This window comes from Osmerus mordax, chromosome 18 (assembly GCF_038355195.1).
Source record: "Osmerus mordax isolate fOsmMor3 chromosome 18, fOsmMor3.pri, whole genome shotgun sequence".
NCBI lineage: Eukaryota > Metazoa > Chordata > Actinopteri > Osmeriformes > Osmeridae > Osmerus > Osmerus mordax.
The window spans coordinates 6,735,531-6,755,184 of NC_090067.1; the positions used below are offsets into that span (position 1 = coordinate 6,735,531).

Sequence of the window (19,654 nt, forward strand, 5' to 3'; positions counted from 1 at the left end):
GACACAACATAATGACCCCCCACCCGTGACGGGAGGCTCTCTAGCTCACAGCCCAGTGGGGGTCGGGAGGGGGTCGAGGGGTATTAAGACATCACCTCCTATGTTCTGCTTTTACCAGTGGGGGAGAGGAGAAGAAAAAGAACAGCAACAAAAGGAAATAAATGGTTTCTGGCCTCGGGCCTAATGGAGTGTGAAGTGGACCTGGGCGATAACTGCTGATGCAATCAAAAGGCGCCAATAACCTGTGAAATGCAAACTGTTCCTGTGGCTAACAATGGAATGGAGCAACATGAGCATTTTTGACATTAGCAAGTGACTCCTGCTCTGGAGAGAAATGGAACATTCTATTCTCATAATGCTGTGTTTCGAGGACAGCCCTTGCAGTTTGTACACAAGAGGCCACTGTGTTCTATGATGGCAAGATACTGTATTAGATTTTTCAAAATGCTGCCCTAAGCAAAACAAATATTATACTTAAAGTATACTTGCAAAGTATAAGTACAAACAAGTTCTTACATTGTCATGAAGTATGTTAATATACAAAATCAGTACATTTGTGTAAAAAATAGAAAGAATAGAAATATAATTAAAACGTATTCAACTCATTTGACACATTTTAATTAGATTTCAAGAAACCTAAGGGCCCATCTTGGGAGCCTTTCCTCTCCAGGTCAGCTCTAGAAAGGGTCTTCATTAACGGTTCTGAGTTTACTCTGAGGATAATCATATACACTGTGTTGGGTCTATATGGGCTTTGTCTCTGAGGGCCAGCACAGAGAAACTGATGAGGGCCAGCGTCGCAAGAGCAATATTCTGTCATCCCACATGGAGACTGTAGAGCATAAAAAACAACCACACACACACACACACACACACACACACACACACACACACACACACAGTCAGTTGACACACCAAGTACATGCCATATCATTAAAAGCAAATGACTTAATCCACAGCCCAAACTGCGTGGATTGGCCACACTGGAGACAGGCCCCATGTGACTGGGAAAGCGGGGGGCCTAGGAAGCGGTGTGGCTGGGATTAGCGTGGGATTAGGGATTGAGACTCACACTCTTTGGACATTCCCACTGCGAAGCACTTCTGCAGGCGGCAGTACTGACAGCGGTTCCTCGTCACCTTGTTGATGATGCAGTTCTTGTCCCTGTGACACGTGTACACCATGTTCTTCTGGATGCTTCTGCGGAAAAAACCCTTTGAGGACGAGAGAGAAAAGGGGAGAGTTAGGGAGAGTGACATCGGGGAGGGGTGGAAGGGGAAAGGCTGAACAGGAAGAGAGAGAAAGAGTTATCATTTTCGTTTTTTTTCTTCCTAGGTCGTCAACGTCCTGATCTCTTTGCCTGAATCTTCTGCAGCTACACCACTTCAAAAGCTCATTTAGTGTATGCCGTCCTAGTAAGCTTGTCAGACTCAATCGTCCTCTATCAGCATGTGAAGGTGTTATGCTAGATGTATTCTGCCTTGTGTCCTGGGTGACGGGGGGGGGGGGGGGGGGGGTATGCGAGGGTTCTAGCAGCTCTCCATGGAGGAACAACGTCAAAGGAAGGTGGGTTAGGCTACGATGCAGGGTCCTCATGAGAATGGACTGGAACACAGAACACAGGGACACCTAAGTGGATCAGGACCTAGAGAGAGTGGTGCAGTATGGGAGTATGAGTTTCTGTGCTTTGGTTCTGGTGAGTGTGGGGAATAAGGGCTCTGTACTCTCAAGGTGACTTTCAGCCTCTTACAACTCCCTCGCACAGAACTAGAGGACCAAAGCCGTCCAAAGCCATAACTCCTTTTCTCAATTTGTATTATATATATATTTTTTCTTCTACTTCCAACTTTTACCACAGGCACCTTTTGTATTATTTCAACATTCATCACTCAGGAGTAGTGGTTGGTTCAACCATTGTGAAACACATGATGACTACACATTTATTCTACTTCCCTCAAGAGACACACAGTGAGTAAATATCTTTTATAGAATGTTCAGAATGATGGCAAGACCAGCCCGTAATCTCATTTACTATTATGAAGTGACTTTCCACGGTACAATAATTTATGACTGTACGGAAGAAGAATTATACAGAATTCACAGCATGCTGCACGCTTTTCAGATCAGATTTGGAGTACAAAAAAACTGAACAGGGGTTGTCTGTGAAGTTTCAGCAACACTGAGAAGGACGAAAGATGCTAGGTTAGCAAAGAAAGAGGCAGCTTCTTTTAAGATGTTTCAGTTGTGATTCATTAGATTTTGCTCTGGGGTACTGAGCTATGATCATCCATCATTCAGGCCCTTTGCACATATTTACAGACGTCCATCTCTCTGCCCGAGGAGATCTGTGGAGAGGGTTATTGTGTGTGTGTGTGTGTGTGTGAAGGGGGGGAGGGCTTACATTTCCATTTCCCATATGCGTCTGTGACTGATGGGACCTTGCGTTTTCATTAGAGGAGCAGAGTGCATGATGGGTAACAGATTAGATCACAGGGCTGAAACGGCCGACTCTGGAGCCCATCTGGGCCCTGCCTCTTGCATCCGTCAAACGCAGAACCGCCCCCTCGGCGCCACGGACAACACATCCACCAGCCAATCCCGTCGCAGCCCTGACAGCATGTGACCGTTCCGAGGTCACCTCCCCCAGCTGGGCATCACTCATATTCTTAATAGAGGCCTTTATCCTGGCTGATGTAAGCTGAGCGAATTCTTATACATCCCCTCTTAGCAGTGATTGACGGCCGTTGCCGGGCATCTCTGCATGCTGCCGTGCATGGTGCCGTGGTGCATGGCTGCAGCAGCCAAGGCTAGGCAGGCCGTTATCCTGCTCAAACCTGGATGACCAATCAGGAGAGACGCCCAATATCTGGAGGACAGGGCGGACGCCCTTGGAGCTGTGTGTGTGTTGAGTGTGTGTGTGTGTGTTGAGTGTGTGTGTGTGTGTGTGCGTGAGATGTGTTCAGGTTGGATGAGGGATCCAAGGACACTGTGGTAGTTTAACCCTGTTCATTTCAGACCAGCTGGCCCAGAAGCAGCGTGTGATTATGTGCATCAAATACATCCAGGTTCCATTTTTTATTAAGTATGTGGGGACACAAAAGACTGCTTGTCAATAAAGAAGCAGATAGACAGAAGGAGAGAGAGACGGAAAGTACAAGAGAGAGAATTAGAGACAGACAGAGAGTGAGAGTGATAAAATGAGAGAGAGAGAGAGAGAGAGAGAGAGAGGGAGAGAGTGTGAGAAAGAGACAGCGAAAGAGGATTGAGTCTTTCTGAAACTATTTCTTAGCAGCAGTCCACTCTAAGACCCTTCATCTATGTGGGGCCTCTAAGGAAAAGCTATCACTGTCTGTGATGACATAGAGCCACAGATCCTTTATCACATCTGCTCTCTCTCTCTCTCTCTCTCTCTCTCGCCACCCCTCCTCCTCCTCTATCTCCATTCCTCTGCTCTCACCATCTTCTCTCCCTCTCTTTATTCCTTCCCCCATACTCTAGACTGCAGACCTCCTGTGATATTCTCCCGCTTGTGAGCTGCTTGTTTTCTAATTTCCAGCTTGGAACACAGTATCAAAGGACCCCCTTGAGTGGAGCTCTGTGTGTACTTGAGCGTTGGCGATTGGGGCCTGTTGGGTTAAATGGAGGATAGAATCCTCAGTTGGCTGTGGGGACACACATGGTTGTCTCCTACCAAGGCTAGCGCTGCCACGACCTGGACAGATCTCATCTGTCTCTGAAACTGTGTGCCACATAAGGCCCTGGCAAGATGTAATGTTCAGGGCAAGATCACCTGACACCCTACTATCTCAATCCCCTTGTCCCCCCTTGCCCCCCCCCCATCGACATCAACCCTCCACCACCTGCCTCCACCCCCCACAGCCCTACGAGGCCTCCTGGTGTCCTGGGACATGGGCTGATCCACCTGGGAGACAGACAGGGTCACTTCCCCCGGACACTTCCCCGTACCCCCCCCCCCCCCCACCACCACCCATCCCCACCCCCCACGCCTGATAAACTGCATCTTATCAGGGATCGTTATCCACCATCTTGTTATCTTAATGGGGGAGGGATAGGGTGTCACCGCGCCGACCGGGGCATCTCAGGCCTTCTCGTTTACAGATTAAAAAACGAAAGTGCCGCTCCCCATCAATTATTCAGCCACAACCCAACCACCTTCCCCTCCCCTCGTCCTCGCCCCCTCAACGCTCCACCGCCCCCCTCCCCTCCATCTATCCCCTGCCCCCCACCCCCAGCCAACTGTGGCGTTTTGTGTTGCCTGAGCATTCAGTACGGGCAGAGGGGCAGAGCAGCGGATTAGCTTTCGCTCTTAATCGCGCGGACATCTTATCGCCGTGGTGGAAAGTGGAGAGGACACTGGAGACCCTCCAGCCGGGGGAGGGAGGGGGGAGGTGGGGGGGGGTCTAGAAAAACGAGCAAGAGAAGGGGGTTGGGCTGGGGTGCAATTTAGCCAGGCTATTACTTACACCTGCAGTTCACTGGAGAGGTGAAACACACCAATCAAAGAGGGTGGGGGGCATGGGCAACGGTACGAGAGGGAAAGAGTGAGGGAAGGATGGAGGTTGGGTTACGGGAGCGGAGGGGAAGAGGGTTGCGGTTCACCTTTTGTGTGAGCTGTGTGTTCCTCTGTTGAACATGGGAGAGGTGACGACCGAGGCTGGGTACCATTGAAAAGACAGAGTAAATAAGAGAGCAAAAAAGGAGCCCATCCCACACAAAGACCGGCTTTGTTGCCGTGGTGAACGTGAAACCCCAACAGATAACACACACACATAAGAGGTACAGGCCCTGGAGAGCTGCAGTCAAATGGGCCCTGCACAACAGTGAACAAGAGGGATGAGAAGAGCCATCCATCCAGCCAGCCCCCCCCTACCCCCCGCCTCCTTTCTCCACATTTTTCTCTCTCTTTCTCGACTCTCCAATCCGGAAACAAACAGCACCGCAACCCGACCAGTTCTTATCTGCACATCGGAGAGCCTGAAGACCACAGATGGGCCGGCTAAGCGAAGCGAGAGAGAAGGAGGGATGAGGGATACGGTGGGAAGGACGAAAAGGGAGAGGGCGAGGGACAGCGAGAGTCCGTCAGGGGCTTTTCAAAGGAGCGGGTGACTCACCTCGCCTGTCCTGAATGGAATCAGAGACAGAGAGAGCGAGCGAGAGCGAGGGAAAGAGACTGAAAGAGAAAGAAGAAAGACAGGATGGTGGAGAGAATGAAGAGGGCCCCCCCCCCCCGATGGGTTTCGGATCTCCCTCCGACCCACAAACGCTCCACTGTAGCTCCAGTCTTCTTCAGACGGTCTGTCTCCGTTGAGCTCCGAGTTTTCACCTCAGCCACGCAGGGACCTGCGGGTGGGGGGTTGGGGGAAAGGGTGGGGTCGAGGGGGGGGGGGGGGTTGTCTCTCAACAGCCAGCTTTGACAGCTCGCTCTCAGAAAGGTAGTCTCGGATCGATGGGCTGACCCACCTCACACATTAACTAGGCCAAACACTGACAATAACAGCTGACAGTTTGCAACTACTGTACTACATTCAGACACACTCCAAGCACACATTATCCTTTATATGAGTGTACGTCTTCACCTCTAGAACCCCTTTTCACACCGGCCTACTAACCGGGGAAGAACACTGCTGTTGGCGTCGGTCTCAGCGGTTTCACCCGTGTTCACTGACCCTGTGTTGGGCAGCGATCGGCTCCTGAACATGAAATGCCTGCACGAGTATCGTTTACGCTGCGTAACGCTGAAACTATCTTTGCGTGACTGTGATGACAACAGCAGAAATTATTTAAATAACTAATCGGACATACCTGTAATATTACTCACAGTTCATAAGGTTAAAATTGTGATTTGATAACACACTTATGTGGTAAACGTCTGTAAAAGTAATTAACTGCACCGTGTAGGACCTCTTTGGTGTTAAAAAGGTACAGATTTTTCACACCCATTTCACTTGTTCCAGTTCAACACGCTCTCAACTGTTTACATTTGTTTGCCTAGTGGGTGTCATGATAAAGAGTCTTGTTTGACTGTCTGAGAGTCATTCTCTCCACACATACAACAGGACCCAGTCTACGGCAAACTCCTCTCAGTACAAAAGCAAACAGTTCACACCTCACTGTGGATCAAATCACACTTTTCCCACCTCAGAAAAAAGAACCAAACGCACACTAATACAAGTATTTCTCTAACCCATGTACCGGTTTGCACACACAGAGATTCAGACACTCGCATACCCAGGCAACCGCGCTTCAGACAGTCTGAAAAACATCTAAAAGAATACAAATACGGCCATGAAGAGAAGGGACACAAAACAATTTCACCAGTTGAGCAGAAAATGCCATCAAAGGAGAGGGAGGCAGGACCAGTTAGGATAATCAGATCCACTTTCCATCACACCCGTCTATGTGGGGCGCGTACTTGACCTTCTCCATTTGATTTCTCCCTCTATTAGAACTCAGGCGCTTTCATGTTGTAGAACGTTGACAAATCACATTATGGACTGTGTGTTAGCAGCTTCCGTCCTGCACTGAGGGAGGGGTCTACGTTATTATGACAGGCAGAACAGAGCCGCAGAGAGGCCCTAACATATCCTAAACACCTCCCTTCTCTCTCTCTCTCTCTCTCTCTCTCTCTCTCTCTCTCTCTCTCTCTCTCTCTCTCTCTCTTTCTCTCTTTCTCTCTCTCTCTTTCCTCTCTTTCTCTCTCACTCCCTGTTCTCTATTTCCCTCTCTCCTGGCCTATCTTCTTGCTTTCCCCTCTTTTTCCTCTTTCTCTCTCTCTCCCTATTCCTCTTTCCGCTCCAAACTGTCATCAGAACTAAGCTTTTAATCATTCATTCCACAACTCTATCAGACAGCAGGAAGTAAGGTATTTGAAAAAACACAATAACAGAGAGAGTGTGGAGAGAAGGTCCTGGGAGACTGGGGCACGCTTAACGGCTCTGGGTGAGCCACATCTGTGTGTGTGTGTATGTGTGTGTGTGTGTGTGTGTGTGGGGGGGGGGCGTATGGATGTAGATATAGCGGAAGTGTGTAGAAGGCAGCACAAAATCCGTATATTAATTTTCTTAAAATGGATTCAAAGAAGATGTGTCCTTCCTCCCACCTGCTTGTCAACCTGGTTCAGTCAAACAAATCCCTTTATACCCACGCCACAGTACTAAAGAAAGAGGGGAGGGAAGGGCCATGCGTTTTTGCCAAAAAACTGTCAGCAAGGACAAGGTAATAAAATACTTCATCCTTGTCGGTTTTTGAAACATTTTCAAAACCATTCATACCTCTTAGTTGGCTAGACATGATGCATGATTTGACAGGCCTTTCAAACAACCCCTTACCATTTCACACGTTTCACATGTTTCACACCAGGCAGTTGTGCCTTCTTCACACTGCTGTGAATCCCCTCAGCTCCAGCTGTTCCCAGGCTGATACAGTCGGCCCGCAGCGACGGAGACATGTTGAAGAGCACACTGTACCAGCCAAACCAAGTTCCCTCATAAGCAGTCTCACTTGGAACACACAGGAGCGTGATGAAGGTGAGACAGCCTTGAAGACTATACTGTGTCCTGAACACTTAGACTTTCATCCAGCCAGCCCACCACAAAGCTCCACTCTGCTTCTGACAGCTGAAGAGAGATAGATAAGTACATCCACCAGACCATAGGTACATTTACATTTAGTCATTTAGCAGACGCTCTTATCCAGAGCGACTTACAGTAAGTACAGGGACATTGCCCCGAGGCAAGTAGGGTGAAATGCCTTGCCCAAGGACACAACGTCATTTGACACGGCCGGGAATCGAACCAGCGACCTTCTGATTACTAGTCTGATTCTCTAACCGCTCAGCCACCTGACTCCCTTAGCCAAAGAACAGCTACACGTCTGCGACAAGCTATTTCATTTCAAATAATTTATGGCCTACTAGTTTTTAAATGTACCTGTAATAATAGGCTTCCATTGTAGTTAAGCTTCTGAAACCTACAATGGTCTAATCCTCCACTTGTTGAAAAGTATGAAAAGAAGCAACATTCAAGCGTTGATTCCCTATCTCTCCTGCCTCTCTAACTAACTGTCACTCAATCTTTCCTTGCCCAGCATCATCAAGTTAGTTTCACAGTGTTTCCCATTTGATAGTTGTTTCAGGATTGTATGGTATTGAAACCAGATTCAAGGCATATTTCCACTACCCTGAGGCAGTAGCGTAAAACTAACTTTTACTTTAGGACATAAAGGAGGGTGACACCCGCACTGTGTGACATTGGCGGACAGGAACACTGGAGGGCCCCTTGAAAAAGAGCCATCTTGACTTTGCAGCCTCCCTGACTGAGAACGAGGAGGTAGCAGGCTGTCTTTGCATATGCATGCGCTTCTGGAGACCCATATGTCTGCTCTCCGTTTTACCAAGTCAAATCACATGCCCTCCACACATATCAAACAGAGTGTGTTCTTCTGTCAGATCATGGAAATGAAGGGGACCTGGGAGCAAGGGTAAAACATCTCTAAAAGCTCAAACATACACACACGCACACACGTACACACACACACACATTCACATTAACTTAAGCTTTATTTGTTTGCAAGTGTAATTCGATCATTCACAGAGCTCTCCAGTGAAACTCAGGAGAGTGTGTAAAACCCTACAGCTGTGGGAGCATGCTCTGTTGAGCCTGTCCAATAGCAGGGCCCGGCCCCTTACACCCAGGACTACAATGCCTTTGCCATGGAGACTGAAACACGACACAGTCAAAGCTATAATCCGTCGCCTAATCCTTCCTAGTCAAGATGTCACAGAAATCAAAAGCTATTCTACCATGAGTTTGGCTATTTTTACATCTGTGCCTCCCACAGAAGGGGTATATGTGCCATTAAACCATCTCATGTTCCCCCTGTTCTTACAAGCACTCAGGGAGCCGTTTAAGTCTGTGTAGACCCTGCATGTGCCATGAAGGGAAGAGGGGGTAAAACGAGTTGGTTTAATGTTCGGACGTTATGATATAGGACGAGAACGATCATTAGGAAAGTGTGTCTGTGTGTGTGCGAATGTGTGTGTGAAAGTAGGTGTTTACAAGCGATGTTTCAATGTTTTCTGTTTTAATTGCAGTTGGTTTGCCTTGAAAATCCCCTCCAGTGTACGTATTCATATTATAAGTCGTTCTTATTATGAGTTTGGCTGTGGGATAAAGGTCAGGGGTTACGGCAGGCATAAGCCAAGGCTTAAATCATTGGATTCATGGCCACCTTGGTTGTCCAGGGAGAACTCAGTTTGACCCGAGCCCCTGTGAGTGAGCTGATCACCACCTTCACTAAAAACTCCAAAGGATTTCTGGAATTCCTTCTCTTCAATTACACATGGAGAGAGAGGGACACAGAGATAAAGAGAGACAAGGAAAGGTGAATGAGAGCACTACAGAACACTATTACATCCATACTGAGCAGAGTACAACATTGGTCTCTGTGTGCACTTTCCATAGTACCCGCAGCATACAGTCTTTGACAAAGACTGTATTTTCGAGTTTCCTAATGGCCTGCTGCCGTTTACTCAGAATCAGCTTTGAAAGCATTGATTCTAAATGGGTGACCGACATAAATGAGTTCATCACAAGCACCTCAAGTGCTCTGTTTTGACCACTACTCAAAACAGCGGTCCAACAGGAGATGGACATTTGTATACTGTGCTTCATAAGAGAAGTTATTTCTGTCTTTGTTTTCTTTCGTCTCCATCAAGCCATGAATTCAGGGAAACAACACATTTAAAATGCTTAGGACATACTTCCTTTTTGAATCTGTTGTTTTCTTGTTTTCACCTTAAATCTTACTAGCCACTATAAAATAATACGGTGGATGATATGATTTCGAATTATCTCAGTGATTCCTTGTTAATCATACAGTGTCTGTAATTATGGATACCTGACTGTCTTTGAAGGGGCCTCCTAACAAGCACCAAGGGAGTCAGGTGGCTGAGCGGTTAGGGAATTGGGCTAGTAATCCGAAGGTTGCTGGTTCGATTCCTGACTGTGACACTCACAGTTTGTCCTTGGGCAAGGCACTTCACCCAACTTGCCTCGGGGGAATGTCCCTTTACTTACTGTAAGTCGCTCTGGATAAGAGTGTCTGCTAAATGACTAAATGTAAGCGCTGAGAGAAAGGCTGGTTCAGTTGGCCAGCCGGAAGCTTACCTTGCATCCCTCACAGGCGCTGACGCCATAGTGGTACCCAGAGGACTTGTCCTGGCACACGAAGCAGGGCTTGTAGACTCGTGGTGGGGGCAGCGGAGATGGCGGGCTGGGGACAAGCTCCTCAGAGCTGGTGCTCTGGGTCTCGATGGCTGCAGAGGAAACAGGCAGGCAGGAGAGATGTGAGCGAGGTTCGGAGGACAGTGGAGAGGTCAGGACATGCTGCCGAGACAATAGACCATGGGCAAATTGTGGTTTTGAGAATCTATATATTTTTTCCGGTTTGCGTACATGCGCGGCCATGGGACCAATGACCATGAAATAATTTTCCCAATCTGACCTTAGACCTAGATGGCGTCAAAGTCTCTCAAAGCCAGCTAGTAAAAAATTTAGGAGTCACAATGGACCCAGACCTTTCGTTTGAGTACCATATTAAGCAAATTACCAGAACTGCATTTTTCCATCTACGTAATATTGCCAAAATACGAAAATTTCTCTCAAAGGATGATGCCGAAAAACTAATACATGCATTTGTTACGTCCCGATTGGACTATTGCAATGTGTTGTTCTCTGGCCTCCCAATTACCCACCTAAAAAATTTACAGCGGGTGCAAAATGCTGCTGCTAGACTATTGACCAGATCAAGAAAGTTTGATCACATAACATCTACTCTTATCTCTCTACACTGGCTCCCTATCCAAGCCAGAGCTGACTTCAAAGTTCTACTACTAACATACAAATCTCTGCATGGATTGGCACCACTGTACCTCTCCGGTCTCCTTGCACCCTATTGCCCCGCAAGGACACTTAGATCTCAAGATGCCGGCTATCTGGTGGTTCCCAAAGTTAAGAAAAAAACAGCTGGAGGTAGGGCGTTCTCATATAGAGCACCTCTTCTCTGGAACAAATTACCCGTCTCAATTAAGGAGTCTGATACTGTTTCGACATTTAAAATTAGGTTAAAAACGTTATTGTTTAGTCAATTCTACGACTGTTAAAGGTAAGTATGTAAATTTATGTGTAAATTTGTGTGTAGAGTTCTGAGAGTATGAGGTATGCATTCAGAAAATGTGTGTAACCAATCGAGAAAAACTGTAATGAATTTCTGGGAAGCCCACCTGTGGCCCTATTAGGGTGCACTTTAATCCACAGTGGAAGGCTGGGTCAAACAAGGTACTGTGGGTTCTCTTTTCAATTTCCTAGAGTGCTGTCCTATCCCTGTCCCCCCTCCATCGATCTGCACACAGTCCTTCCAGCAGGTTGACTCATTGGATTACATTCTTCCGTACTTCATCAAAGCAAACTTAGTTACACATCATTAGAGGCCAACTCCATGCAACCCCTTCCCTTCCCCCGGTGGTTACATCTCATCTGCTACTAGATTGAACCTCAAAGGCTGTTGATTCAACCAAACATTAAGGTTTGACCACAAACATGTTGTGTTATGCAGTGGAGAGCCATATGGATGAGAGGGAAGATTGAAGTGTTAGTGTGTATGTCTCTTTGTTTGAGTGTTTTTGTTGTTGGACGAAGGTCAGGATAGCTTGTTCATTAAAATGAAACCAAACCATTATAAAAAGCATTCTTGTCCAGTCAGTCATTTGAAGGTAAAATTAATGATTTCTAAAGCAAAAAGAATGAAAAGACACTTCCAGTGACTTGACTTGAACCGGATTTAATTGAATGAAACAGACATTTATATCTGGTCAGTTAGCTGTTCATATCATTGCCCCCAAAAAAATGGTTTCCCTCTGATGTGCCTAGCAGGGAGCAGAGTGAGCTTGGAGCCCGTTGGAATCATATGAAGAGACTGTCCCTCCACAGGGGGTTTCATCCAGTTTTATAAACCCACGCATGGGAATCATCTGTAGTGTGTAAAACAAGATGTTCCGTGTTCACGTAACAGGGTTCCTGGCGTAACCACTGAGCCACAACACAAATGTATATTACACTTCCCAGGTGGCATGGAGCACTATACTCCTGTACCTGCCTGGTAAAAAAAAACCTTCATGTAACTGATCTACCCTCGGAGCGTTTGTGACGGCTGGATAGCTACACAGAGGCGAGAGGGGTATTGCCTTCAGCCTATTTCACCATGCAGGCGTACAGTTCGTTTGGCCGCTGCCTATTTGAAACTCATGGCTGCTTCTAAGAGGCGCTGTGGACACCTGCAGACAGATGGGCCACAGACGATGCATCCCTCGCCACTTTGAGTGTGTGTGTGAGTGAGAGAGACAGAGAGACAGAGAGAGAGAGAGAGAGAGAGAGAGAGAGAGAGAGAGAGAGTGAGACAGAGAGAGAGAGAGACAGACAGAGAGAGACACAGAGAGAGAGAGAGAGAGAGAGAGAGAGAGAGAGAGAGAGAGAGAGACAGACAGAGAGAGAGAGAGACAGAGAGAGAGAGAGAGAGAGAGAGAGAGAGAGAGAGAGAGAGAGAGAGAGAGAGAGAGAGAGAGTGAGTGAGAGAGGCTGTGCTGTATAGCCTGTTGGGCGCAGGGGACCTTTTTTCCATTTTTCGATTAAACCTGGACGTGACGGAGTCAACTTCCCTGCATGTTAACATACACACACACAGCACCACTAGAAGAATGAAGGCCAGCCACAGACAGGCGCAGGGCTCAACGCGGGTTAGAAGAGACAGAGAAAAATGTCTGATGGTTTCTCCTCCTGAACTCTTAGCCCCCAGTTGAACCTGCCAGGGGGGGTCAAACAGGAAAACATACACACCTTGTTGGAAGCATGTTTTCTGAATTTACAGGGAGGGGAAGTGGGGAGTGAAAACAAAACTCCTGATTTGTCAAGTCCAGCATAACTGAGGGGGTATGAAAACTCGGACGTGTGTGTGTGTGATGTCTGCGTGTGTGTGCACGTGTGTGTGTGTATGCTTGTGCAAGGAGAAGCAACCCAGCCAGGCTCTGTAGGGGTCCGTTCAGCCCCTGTCCTGCGGGGAAGCACCTCCTGTCCACCGCACCTTTTCCACTCTGACTTATGGCCAGTGACATGGCAAAAGATCACAGTCCTCCTTATCCCTTATGGTCTGCGGGACACACAGATGGCAAGGGACCTGAGGCAGGGTCTGTTCTCTGTTCCACACAGCGCACGCAATTGAACACAATGATATCGCAATGGCACCGAATTAGGTCAAAGCGGCTTTAAGCAACTAATCACAGAAGAGCAGTTGTCGCTGAATTCCACAATCTGCTTAGAAACCCCCAAAACTGACAAAGACAAGCATGGAGGCAGGTAAGAGACCAGGAGAGGAAGGGATAGAGTGCATGTGAAGTGTGAGTTAGTGAAAGAGCGTGAGAGGGAGAGAGGGAGGAAAGAGGAGAGAAAGAGAGGAGGGCAGAGAGAAATGTTCTGCTATTCCCCAGGCTATTTGTGTATTTGGTCTGGTCTGAGGGGCGGCTGTGGTGATATGGGTGTGGAACAGTGGGCATAGTACTGGAGGATTAGGGGTTTATTGCACTGAAACGTTGGGATCATTGGATCCAGTCCCCCTCCTGGACTCAGCTGACAGTTTATCCAGTCTGGAAGTGTTTTTCTCCCTCTTCCTCCGGCTTCTCTGCAGGAGCGGAGAGCACATAGCTCACATACACGAGGCCCCGAGTCAGAGGAAACGTCAGAGTTCACCCAGAGTACACCAAATTAGAACCAGCTTTCCTCAGCACTTGCAGACTCTACACATTTGATTGTGATGGATATACATAAGCCCCTTAAACACTTAAAAAGAAAGAGAAAAAGGACAATGAAAAACAGTCATCAAACCAGCATACAAAATGTTTTCGAAGATTTCACCTAAAAAAGTCCCTTCTCAGGAAGGGAACTGGCTTGGTGAAATCTATAGGGTGGTGGGTTGGTGAGAGTTGAAGTGTGTGTGTGTGTGTGGGGGGGGGGGGGGGGGGGGGCTTCTGAACAGCTTCAGGGGACACGTTGTGCATAAAACTGGCCACATCACCAAAAGATATCATCAAAGTAAAATGTTTCAACTGATCAAGACATGGGGCAAAAGCCTGAATCAGAGTACCAGAGCTGGATGAATCTGGGTCCCTCAGAGGAATGGCACCACTCTCAGCACTGCTCCCTTCCCTTGACCACTCTACAACCCCCGTGACCCCAATATAACTTCTGCTGAGAGGTCAAACTTGCGCTGGGGGCGGGTCGCAGGGCACCCATCTCTTCCAAACTCCATGTAGCACAAGCACAACAGGTGCGCTCCTACTTCAAAGCTCTAATAAAGACAGAGTGGGGAACTATGAGTCGTAAAAGAAGGAGAGAGCGAAGAGGGAAGAGGGAAGAAGAGAGGGAAAGAAGGGGGATGGAGAGTTCCTGTGGGAAGTAGGGAAATGTGCTAGGTTTTTTTTTTTATCCTTGGAAATTGTTGCCTTACAAGCCGGCCTGTGTTATGATTTTATGCTCCCAAGCCAGAACTTTAAGTGGTAATTTGATCCTGACGAAAGCTCTGAAGTTGTTAGAACATGTCAAGTCTGCTCTTTCCTAAGCTCCACACTGGGTGAGTCAGCCAACAGTGTAAGGAAAGTCTGCCTAAACGAGAGTGTCTTGCAGAGGACCAATAACACACTTCAGCAGAAGGATTGTTTGAAGGTTGGAAAATTCATTCAAATATTTCTTATTCATCAGCACTAGAAATCAGACACAACATCACCATCAACTGAATCATGAAAAAAGGAGGATTTTTTCAGTCCTCGACATACGGTTTACCACCGTTTTGCCGCAACTCAAGCCACGAGGAGAATGTCCAGACAACGCCACTCACACGACTGTTGTGGTCGTACTGTGGCACTGCACCGGTGCTGTGGGAAGCCGGTCCAACGCTCCGCACATTCCTGACACAAGAGTGGGAGTCCAGACAACTCCACATCATGCAGATGAAGCATGGCCTGTCATCAGACAGCTTCCTCTTGTTTCAAAGTTGTACACAGCTTTTAACACCCCCACCCACCACCACCACCCCCCCCCCCCCCTATCCCACTAAGCTGTCGTTTTTCAGGCACGCAAAATTAACTTTGTGTGCAAGCTGTGCCAATGGCCTTTCATGTCCTTATCAGAGGCGCATACGCCTTGAAGACAGAGACACTCCAATTAGCCTATATCACAAACATACACTGAACACTATATTATGCTGTAATCTTGTCAATCTGTTTGTAACAAAGAGTGGACCTGAAATGACTGTGAGAAGACTTGCAGTCTCATGGGCAGCCAGTGTAACTGCCAATATTAAGCTCACATTTTTTAAGCAAGTGTGTGCATACATATTATAATCAAAGGGAATTATCTCTGGCACAATACTGACCACACACTGCACTTTTTTACGCACTTGAGTAAACACACACACAAACACAGGAGTCTTACGTGCCATGTCTCTTTGAAAAAACAACAATAACAACAATTATATTTGTGACAAAACATCCCATCATAGAAAGGATTTCATCCCAGCTTTGTCAAACCTGCATGGATGATGTTTGAGGTGGTGACAAGAGCAAATTATATCATTAGGTTACAATGGACAGAGGGTTATTCTCTCAGTAAAAACACACCTTACGATTTTGTACAATGGTAGACCTGATCATTCCAAATTAACATCTCAACTAAAAAGGAGAAGTGTGTTGGAGAGGCTTTCACTGACAATGTAGCTAATTAATTCCCAGGGGCTTTCCATTATCCTGAATAAATAATTTAATAAGGCAACATTTCAATGAACTTGCTCAGGAAGCTTTTCAAATCAAAGTCTAATTCATACTGTGCTTTTTTCAAACATGAGAGGGCGAAAGGTTTCCAGCACAATGGCACAAAAGGCTAATGTGTATGTGTGTGAACCAGCATCCAGAGATAAACTCCAATCAACGTTATCTTGTTCTGATCCACTGCCTGGTTTATGAATTCAGTCTTTTTATCAGCCTAATTTGCGTTCGACTTGTGGCAGTGATTTTCTAATTGCACTGAATTGCAAATCAAAGGTGTCATTTTTAATTACAGTGATCATTTATTTTAATGCCGAAGATGATTTAATTATTTCATGGTTGCTTAAGCAACACACATGCTGTAATGAGTTAACAGGGAAACTGTGTTTTCTAATATGATCCCAGCAAAGATATGCAGGAACTCAGACCACCATTCTCACGAGTCTTTGGATTACTGTGTCACCTCAAAAGTGTACTTGTATAAATATGTTAACGCCTGAAATGACACCATTTGTAAGATTATTACATATTTTTTCTGAAACCAAAGCAAATCAATGAACAATTGTTTTGACATTGTTGTTGTATCCTACTTGAAACTATAATGAACTTTAACTAAAACAAACCTTGTGATTCTTTTCATCACTAGATCTATTTTTATATTGTTATTATATTTAGCATCTATAATTATATCGTTTATCATACCAATCATTGTCACCCCTGCTGTGGGGTTACCGATTTGATTATTTATTTTTTATTAATTGGTTAAAACCAAGTTCTGTCATTACATTTATGATCACAAAAACATAAATGGCCTAACAAAATCTAAGCTTTGACACAATGATCCAGAAAAACAGTTTGATCAAACAAATTGCTTGTGTAAAGAGCAAATGGATTGAGGAACTTCTAGTAGCAACCTTTTCCACTTTACCTTCACTGATAAGAAACCCTCAAGACTAATGTGTGCCCCTCGAGCAAACATGTCCCGGGAAGTGCCAGTGAGACAGCGCTTAAGCTTATCTTTACTCCGTCGTTATATTTTCAAAATAAATCACGGAACAGGAGGGGATAGGGCTAAACAAACACTTCACGTGCTTGGAGATCGCGCTTTCACAATAATCGAAGGCTCAGACGAACACAGATAAGCCAACTATTTCCATATTAACCAAATGAAACGGTATGAGTTGCAGTTTAGCAACTTGTGAGGGGATATGAATTGAAGCCATTAGTCTTCCCCATAAAAAGGAGACAGTCTAATGAGGCTAGTTCAAAATGCGGAGATTGATTTGACGTCGAACATTTGTAGCCAGCTAACGGTTGAAATGTCGACTGGACATTTATCCAAATCAGCGTCCTAGCGGACTTCTCCGGGGTCTAGGTGACTGGCCGCCCCCTGTCACCTCTCGTGCTGGGGTGAAGGTGTCAAAGCGCCTGCCTGTGTTTACTCTTTGCATTCCTTAGTCCGGTGTGGGACATGGAATCACATAAAGAACATAGGCTACATCAACAAGTTAAGGCTGCTTCCATGGCCAGAATTTATGACCCGGTGGATAAAATATGGCTCTGTTAAGGACTCTTAAAGTATGATCTAGTTTGCTTGTAAGTGAGCTGCTTCAGTTGGTCCGATCAAGCCTTCAAGTTTTTTTAATTGGACTCTGTACAGTGTACATTATAATTATGCTTGGCAGGCCAGGTGCTTACCTAAACGAGTGACACTAACTAGCCTACTACACTGTGTGACAGACATGACATGCAACTTGCCGTCACACCGTTTCTAGCACATGATCATGATTTAATGAGCAATAAAAAGGATGGAAGGGCCCCCAGTCTTCAACTTGTGTGTGCTTGTCAGAAATTGCAATATTTTTATACATCGCAAATTAAGCAATATCCTAGTCTACTTTAAGAAACACTTATTCAGCCTAAACATTTAGATGAATAATAGTTGAGATAATGTTTAAGACAAGTGTGGGAAACACCTGTGGCATGGATAGTAACCTGTTATTTATCGATATCTACTCCGAATGGAGTTTTGTACCACTGGTATTAACGCTTTAGCTTATAGGCTACATTTTCAAAACAATTGAACAAGTAAAGGCTGAACCTACACTGAGCGCTCCGGCGATGCTGCCAATCTCTTTGAGTCAGTCCGCTGAAGCATGCTTTCAATGCCTTTTCCTGCAGCATACACGAAGAGGGACCCGAAGTGTAGAAATCCAGCATTTGTCCTGGACTCACGGCAAGAACATCCATACAGTCAAACATGATGGAGCTTCGCAACTGTATACTATTATATTTTTTGTCCTTTAGCATGAATAAGAACTGCAAACATAAGTCCACAGAACTCCATCAAAGTCTGTCCCTTTTTGGCACGTATATCTTGGTAGGCAATTCTTCCTTGTGTAGAATCATGAATAATGACAGACACCCCTGTTAAAAGCTTGAAATTGATCCAAATGGTAATTTGCCATTTTACTGCGTTGTCAAGTTATTGCGATGATAGGTGTGTTAGTCAGTCACCTCAGTAATATCCCAACGCGTTTATCGCGAAATGTTGTCCATGCCGTACCGTGGGTTTACAAACAAGAGTCTTCGCTCGAGCCCGCGGTATTGAAATATTCTTTTATAAATATCATAGATCGCGTTTAAAACCACATCTCCCTTTCGATGACGAATTGGTTATCCTGCCTCCACGCAGCTCATTTCCTACTAGTTTTGTCACAGAGAATGAAAGATTGAATTGCCTAATATATGCGAGTGAACTTTCTATGAACCCTTCCGAGGCTGCTAACCTTCAAATGACCCAACCAGTCTGACATCACCAAGTCCCAGGATTCTCACACAGCCTCAAAACCACCAGCACTTCTGCAGCGGGAGCGGCAGAAAAGAGAAACGCTTCTGAGAACGTCCTTTTCTTTAGTAAGAAACACATTTCCTACAGCAAAACATAGTTTTCCTCAATTTCGAAATATCTTTAATGTAGCCTATCCCACAAAGCGGGATCTTGCCCGTTTTACCTACAGTTGACAGCAGTTTATTGAAGTTTTAGATCCGTGTTTCTTACGGCAGTGTACGCTTGCAATTATGAAAAAGATTTCAAAAAGTTAAACAAAAGAAGAATTCAGTTACAACGAACGTTTTTTCCCCATATTTTGAGCATGCCTCTCCATCGTAGGAATACACATTTTCGATGTCAAAATGTGCGCATTAAACTCAGCACTCCATGACTTTAAAGTGTAGAATATTATGGTATGTTCAATGCTTCCTTATAATTTGATCACGAACTGGAACATATGTCAATTAATTAAAATGTTGATTATTACATGAAATCAACAAAAGAAATGTATTCTAAATTGTGACAAGTTCTCTATCAGAACGCTAATAGATATTAGCACGCGTAAATAGCCCTAAGCCTTTTTAAGATGTGTTACTATCGTACTAATTATCCTCATCTTACCATGTTATTACCCTTTCAGGTACAATGCATGCGTTACGTTTCAGTATCAAGCAACTGAATAACTTGCTGCAGAAGGGCAACACAGGTTTCACACACCAGTCAGACAGTAGCCTATAATTCAGTCACAACAATTATTCCCAAATATATTTACACTTTACCTGAAATACACTATTTGCATACATTCCTCTCTTTCTTTTTCTCTCTCTCACACACACAGACACACACACACAGAGAGATACACATGCACACACACACTCACTCCCTCCCACCATTCACTCTCTCTTTCCATCTCTCTGTCACAGGATAGGAGCAGT

The 19,654-nt window shown here is 45.7% G+C and overlaps 1 protein-coding gene across 1 annotated transcript in view; it reads right to left on the reverse strand.

The window, feature by feature from the left end:
• LOC136961751 (retinoic acid receptor beta-like) overlaps positions 1 to 18,163 on the reverse strand; it is a 33,075-nt gene extending 14,912 nt beyond the window's left edge. Inside the window, exons 1-3 of the mRNA XM_067255165.1 lie at positions 17,992 to 18,163; positions 10,188 to 10,336; positions 1,073 to 1,214 (exon numbers count right to left, since the gene is read on the reverse strand). Coding sequence (XP_067111266.1) covers positions 1,073 to 1,214; positions 10,188 to 10,336; positions 17,992 to 18,148 — 448 coding nt within the window. The 5' untranslated portion in view covers positions 18,149 to 18,163. The remainder of the gene's footprint in view (positions 1 to 1,072; positions 1,215 to 10,187; positions 10,337 to 17,991) is intronic.
• Positions 18,164 to 19,654: the final 1,491 nt, after the last annotated feature.